Source organism: Aptenodytes forsteri, unplaced genomic scaffold (genome assembly GCF_000699145.1).
Source record: "Aptenodytes forsteri isolate BGI_AS27 unplaced genomic scaffold, ASM69914v1 Scaffold467, whole genome shotgun sequence".
Taxonomy (NCBI): Eukaryota; Metazoa; Chordata; class Aves; order Sphenisciformes; family Spheniscidae; genus Aptenodytes; species Aptenodytes forsteri.
In genome coordinates, this window is record NW_008795298.1 from 1583345 (window position 1) to 1590550 (window position 7206).

Consider the following 7206-nt stretch of genomic DNA (forward strand, 5'->3'; position numbering starts at 1 on the left):
CGTCAGCTCGTGTGAGGCTGTGCTGTGGTTGCAAGCCTGCGTTGGTCCTCCCCGGGACACGTGAAGTCTAAATAAAACTGAAACACGGGAACGTGCTGCTTCAGGGTCACTGCGTGGAAATGGAGTTGTTTCAGTGTGAGAGGCAGGCGGCGTGTGCGAGGGGCTTTCTGTGACCTGCTGCGTTAAGGTAAACAAAGCTCTTGCTGAAGTTGCTCCGATAAAAACCTGAAGTAAACTAGCCTTCAGCAGTTTCTAAATACCTGTTTTACCTCAAAAGCGAGGAAAACGATGGAAGTGACTGAAGAGGTTCTATGCCGTGCCTGCAGTGGTAAAGGAGCCTTTGCAGTGCTGCGGTGTGAAGTAGGGTGTTTCTCCCGCTAACGAGGACTTTAGGGTGGTGCTTCACAGCTGCCAGAACTCAAGTCCGGTTTGGAATCAGTTGGATCTTTGTGCTTCACCTGTGCAAAGGTCAGACTGGTAAATGCAGGTGTGTTTCTTGGATGGGGTTCTTCAGGTGACTGTTATTCCAAGAGCGTTACTGCAAAAGAAGCATAGTTTAATTTTTTTATTGCAGCGTGTTTGGGGTGGGTTTTGTTTGTTTTTTGTTTTGTTTTTTTACAGTAATGATTGTTCATTTTTTTGCTTTTCTTTTGATTGTAAAAGTGAATCGCCTATTGTCCTCTTGCATAACGGGGTCTCTTCTTATTCTTCAGGATAGGGACTTCGGTGACTGCAAAGTGGTGTGCCCTGCTGGGCTTGAAATCTTTTTGAAGTGGCATTAAAGGGGTTTTTTGTTAAGTGAAGTAACTGGTCACAATTCCTGAACGAAGGCAAAAAGATGCTTATTAAGAACAAAATATAAAATCTAACTCTGGATAAATTTCATTTAGTGGTGAGATAGTATCTTTGTTACTGTGAATACTTCTCACTACTATCTTCACGTGTTCATTCTGTTTAAAGATAAAAGGCGTTCGCAGGTGTGTGCCTTGTCCTTCACAGTCATTTTTAATGCCTGTACAGGATCAAGTGGGGAGAGGAAGTGGTTGTTATGTGTAACTGCGCATAAACGTTTTTCCTTTTCTTTAGCTAGTTGGAAAATTTGCAGCCGGAGATTAAAAAACTAGCTGAGCGTCTTCGCTATGAAGTTTCTGTTCGTGGAAAGCAACTGGGTTGGTCTGAAAAGGTGGCCAGGTAAGATGGCGATTGTATATGCCTTTTAAATCCATTCTGGATTGAGGGGTAGCAGGAGGGAAAGTCCTACAAACAAAAATCTTACAGAAGGATTCTGCCGTTGCCCAAAGCTTAGATTTTCTTACCACTTCTACGACTTGTTTGTGTTTGTTATGTTGCTTTTCAGAGTATATCTATTTTAAAGCTCTCAACTTGTGATAGGCTTATGACTACAGGGCCAAATCCAGGATTGTTTTTGTTGTCTTTACTTGTGGCTAAAGTTTCGTTAGCTATAATGGTATCTAAATATTGCTGGAACTTGAGGCTTGAATGGTTGTGGTCCTGTGCATTTGTTAGTGTAGTACTGCACCCCATGCAGTAGCAGCGTATCTAAGCTGGGTTACTGAGGACGACATAACTGGCTGATTGTCTCTGTATTGAGAAGGTTATACCCTAGTTCAGACAAAAAGCACCATGAAATAAAATATCAGACAAGTTACTGGGAGCTGCCAATGACAACGGGAAATTTTGTTGTGAAAAGTTGCTTATAGCAACATAGCTAAAAGTTGTGAGGAAGGAGAGAGGCATGCTTGAAGAGGAAAGACTTTCAGGTTTTCCAGAGTTGCGCCTAAAGAAGCCAATTGAACATGCACAGCCTGTAGAATTGTTATTTCAGAATGTGAGAAGTTACTCTGTAACAGGTATTGAGAGGGGACTTTTTTTTCTTTCTTTCTTTCTAAAAGGTTCCACTTTAAGAAAAACCTACGGAGGATTATTACGGAACTGTACATTCGAGACAACTGCCACCCCTTCAAAGCCACTTTACTGGTGTGGGTACAGATTCCGATGTGGGTTTGCGTGTCCCTCGCTTTGCGCAACTGCAGTGTTGGTGCCATGGACTCGGGAGGTGATTAATCTGAACAGATGCACTCTTAACAGTCATTTTTCATTCAGTTACTGTTTTTACAGACGCTTTGTTGGTTAAAGAACGCTATCTCCTGAGCTTGACGTATAAGCTGATACAAAAACGACTCTACTACTAAGGTTTTGAACTTAATATAGTTTAAGCATAGATAAATATCTGATAAAAATAAAAATGAATTTCAAAGACTTCGATTAGGTACATTGTACATGTTGTACTAGATTAAACCACAGTTCATATAACCGAAGACCTCGAGTCTGGACCACACCTATGCTTTTCTTCGGTTTGAACTCTTCCAGCAGGTATTCGCAGCGTCCAGAGCATGGCGGATCTCTGCTTAGACAGTCATAGTGTCACAACACAGTGCTGTGAGCTTTGTGGGATGCCTCTTTAAAAGCACTATCAGGGTCTGAGCTCTGAGAACAATGTGAGGCATTTTGTTAGGCCGTGTGAGCGTTTCGGGGTCTTCTGAAGACAGGGTTACTAGAAAAAAAAAATTTGTCTTGGGATTTTTCTGGTTCACAAGATAAGCATATTTAGCAAGTAATATTACCCCTGCCACAGCACGTTCACTATTAATCTGTATTTTTTTTTTTTCCATGTGAAGTTTCACGTGAAGCACTGTAGACAAGGTGAATGTGTGTGGTTTTTTTAAATAAAAATACTGATATTTTGATTTTTTTATAGAAGCGTTTATATAGTTTGTTCTTCTAAACGAAAACGAAACAAATTACGTAGTTATTAAGAAAAATAGAATTATTTTGCAAACACAAAACACGGTCATTGTAGGTTACTGCGTTGCATATTTTCCTCATTGGCTTGTAAAATGGTGGTTGAGATCAAGCTAGTTTTTATCACAGGTTTACCTGAATCACTGGCTGTCATGAGCTAAGCTGGATTTCAGCTTGTATCTCCCACCATTTTTTAACTTGTGTTGATAGCAGACTGCCTTGACATGTGATCTGTTAAACCAAAGATTTCTGCTTTACTAGTATTTATTGTGTAGATAAAATGTACCTAGAAACTTGGATGGTTTGATTGTAATACATGGTACGGTTCTGACTAACTTGAGGTAGCAACTCATACTTAATTCCGTATTTTCTTTAAACTGTTCTTGTAGTTCAAGAACAGTTCTCAGCAGGCGGAGCGTTGTGGTTTACAGACCTCACGGCACCAGATTCTACATGGATTTTGCCAGTTTCACTTGGGCTCGTGAATTTGCTCATAGTGGAGGTACGTTGGTGGAATAAATGGGATGATTGCAAAAGGATAATTCTTTTTATAGACTTGTAAGACAATATTACCCAGCGCTATGCGTTAGAATGTGTGGGTGTCTTGTTTAGAGATGACAAATTCTGATGTGACATGTCTCAGATACGTTATTGGCTTTACTTGAGCTTCAGTAAAATTTAGTCTTGACTGAAGTTTCACTTAAAATGATGTTCTAAAGACCTTCCTTGGGTGTTAAGCATCCACAAGCACACGTGGGGTTTTTTGGTTTGTTCTGCATTCCACCCCCAATTATTTGTTACTGCCTTGTGGTCAAAACTAACAATGTTATGTGTTCTTCTTAATAAATTGAAAAAATAGAGAGCTTTTTAAGATTGCTGGGGAGATTAATCAACAGAAACAGGAAAAAAAAAGAAAAGAGTCTTCATTTCCCATTTTTGGGGGTAGTTTAATGGAAATATTTTTCTTCTAGACTTTTCTGTTAGGTGTTCTTATCAAACTTTAACCATTTGGATTTCATTCTTACTCTGTTTTCTTCTGTCATGTGGACTGAGACTGTCTTAGAGAGAAAAAAGTGAGCGTGTGACTGTAGACTTGATTGTGCTTTCGTTCAGTTATCTGTCAACTGTCTTTGGTCTCTTTCCTGTTGGCAGCCTTTTCTCAGGGCTGTGCTTCAGGCTGAGGAGTTGGAACTTTTAGATGTGCAAAAGTGTCTGTGTAAAGTTACGTTACCTTGAAATGATTGTTAGGTACTCTGCTGGGTTGGTACAGTGTTTTCTACAAAGGACTGAACATGTAAAACATCAAACGAGTTAAAGGAAAGATTGTAGCAGTATGTTAATTGAAATGGAGGATGCAAAGTGGAAGTAATACACAAACAAGAGTGCTGGGTTACAGGAAACTCCACTGTTGCCTTTTTTCTCATTTTAGTTGTTTCAAAACCAACTTATTTATAACTGTGGGTTTCTCCCCTTTCAGATCTTTGCTTCACAAAAAATGGAAGTTTCCAGAGTCCAGAAGCTTGCTACCAATTTCTTTCGAGTGGTGTCAGTAGTGATGATCCCTGTTGCTGCAACAGTTCCCTCTGTAAGTACAGAGTCTTAATGGTGCGTCCATTAACCTGGGTCTCTGGTATGTTCTTAATGCTTAAAGAGCAACCCAAATGCCTGGTGTATTTATTAGACCATACTTTCTAATACAGTGTGCCCCAAAACAAATAAGGTGTTTTGTCTACGTGTATGTTTAAATTCTTAACACATTTGGAATATTTTTGTCCAAGAGGGAAGAATCTGCAAACTTACTGTTTCTAAACATGATTTTCGCAAACTAGGGCTTGGAAGGACATTCAGTGCAGGTTAGCATCCTTTTTGTGATCGCAAAAATGAGAGGAAAACTTTATATAAGGATGTATAGACAAAGGTTTGCCAAGTGTTTGCTTGCTGTAAGAAGAAAACAGCGTAGTTATTAGATAAGGAAATTTTCCACAATCTTCTTAAAACACTTCTCATTTTCACCAGGTGTTTTGGTTCTGAATATTTTTGCAGTGGTTACCAAACACAAAGTATCTTGTTGTTTGGTTCATCAACTTATAGTCTGAAATATAGAAGTTTAAGCAAGTTTAATATGAATTAATTTATGAACTGTTGTCAAACTTCAGCGTAGATGACTCTTTTTCCCAGAAGAGTTGAGAGAGTGAAAAATACATTTGAAATGGAAGCCATTATTGTTACTGAGAGGAGTGGGTTTAGGTGAGTTATTTTTCTCAGTAACTGGGGGTGACCAGTGGTTGTGGTTCGTGAAGAGCTGCCTAAAATTGTAGTGTTTTCAGTGCAGCTAGGGCGGCTGAACTCGGTATTTGTCTCGTTGCAGTCCATGGCGTTGTACTGGCTGTCCTCGAGCTTCGTGGGACTCTCGCACAACCTGTTGCTGCGTTCTCCGACCTTTCGTCGACTGTGTTGCATACCAAGGACCAAATCTGACTCGGATACTCCTTACAGGGATATTGTGTCTGCCTTGACTACCAAATACAGTTTTAAGAAATGATGTCATTTGAACTGTTGGAAGAGCTATCCCACAAATGTTGCATGGGTAATTAAGTAGTGCTATTTTATTGAGATGTACTTACTTACTGTAAAATGTTGCAGCTGGAATTATATTTATTTTTCAAATAAAGCATTGACTGTCTGGCTGTAAAGAAGGATTGTTCAGCGCAAATGTATGTTTATTGCGAAGTTCTGTTTCAAGGGTGGTTGTTTTGCAATTAGAATAGTCCAGTAATACAGGTTCATCTCCTGAATTATTGTAAGGAATTGTGCAGACGAATATTAAATAAAATGTGACTCACCTAGGCTGTCTTCTTGTAGTGAAGCCGATCTGACTTGCGGGCTAGCGAACAACAAGTTTTGGGGTGAGGGAAAAGGCTAGATGGACTGACACTGTAGTTACTGGTTTATTTAATCAAGACACTGGTGCAGATTGATTGGTAATCAGGTATAGTCATTCGATATCCAGATGGTTCACGTGATAGCTGATTTCCTGTAACTGCAAAGTAAACTAGGTTGTTGTCAGTCTCTTGTGCATTAGATTTGGAGTTGGGAGGACAAGTTTCTTTTATCGTTTCTGGTATCAGCTGTTGAGTGACAGCATTCTGCTTGTATGTACTGAAATGAGGCGAGTAGCACCTTGAAAAACAATGAATGACAGTAAGAAACCAAAGACTTCATTCAACTGCATAGCAAATTTCTTTTTTAATGTACGTCTTAAAGGTCAAGTGCAAATATTTTATGCCTTAAAGGACCTGCGTTCGGTATTTTTTTCATGTAAGCATCAGCGTCATTACATGTAGGCACTTTCTGTGAGGGTGTTCAGATTCACATCTCGCCTTGCTCTGCATACATCTTAAGTCAGCAGACATACATTGTTAAACTCGGTGCACGCGAATGTCCCTTTGCACAGAAGTCTGTGCAAGGCCGGTCTCGTAAAAGGTTGTCTTTTTTTGGTAGAGAAACAGAAATCAGGATAGAGGGGAAAGCATTGCTTGTGTTCTTTGCTCTCAGGTGGTTGTCATAGTGCAGACTCAGGATGATTCACGTTTTAACTGTTGAAGTTAGTGTTCATTAATCTTTGATAATAGGAAGTGATTTTTAAAATAACTGGGGGGTTTTTTGTCATTAGAGAAAACTATTTAGCACTCAGAAAGAGAGAAGCAGCTGGAGTACCAGGCAGATGTAGCCAACAGTCACATGCCTTTGTTGTGGTAGAAAGAATCTCTAGTCTTTTATTTATTTCTTCTGTTAGTTTGCTTCTTGTCACCCTGATCCCTGAGCAAAAGAGAGGGCTGAAGGAGTTTATCAAGATTTGGTGTGTAGGTAGGGCAGGGATGTTGTTTGAAACTAAATTTTCCTAATTTTCAGTCCTGATACCCCACTTCAAATTGTCTTGCAGTGGATGCGTTTTTGCTAGGGGAATGCACGATATAGTCTCTCACACTTGATTCAGAAGCGTAAAAAAATTTATATAAATTCTATTTTCTTACTGTGTTTTATTTGAATTTAGTATTGCCATACGGTTTTCAGAATTCAGTCTACCCATTAGACAGGCTTGAATGACAGCAGTAGCAGTTGGGCTTGGTTTCTCGCTCTAGAATTACGTAGTCTGCTGGTGGCAGGATAAAAGCAGGTCGGTATCCTGATCTGGCAGCGTTTCGCTGAAGAGTCAGGGTCCTGGCAGTGGTCTGGCAAGGTGATGAGGTGAAAGCTAAATCCTGCGTTTTCCTGAGGTGCCTGGTCGTAGGAGGGGAGCAACTGTCTACTGGGCTGGATTAGCAAGAGTGCAGCCAGCAGGTGAAGGGAAGTTGTTATTCCCTGGCAGTTCTTGAGGCCGCA

General features: G+C 40.1%; 1 protein-coding gene across 1 annotated transcript; it reads left to right on the forward strand.

The window, feature by feature from the left end:
• The first annotated feature begins 288 nt into the window (after positions 1-288).
• On the forward strand, positions 289-5536 carry LOC103898946 (mitochondrial inner membrane protein COX18). Its single transcript, XM_019472081.1, has 6 exons — positions 289-360; positions 1091-1191; positions 1914-2077; positions 3213-3325; positions 4301-4408; positions 5192-5536. The coding sequence occupies exons 1-6, from the start codon at positions 289-291 to the stop codon at positions 5363-5365; spliced, it is 732 nt and encodes a 243-aa protein (XP_019327626.1). The 3' UTR covers positions 5366-5536.
• Positions 5537-7206: the final 1670 nt, after the last annotated feature.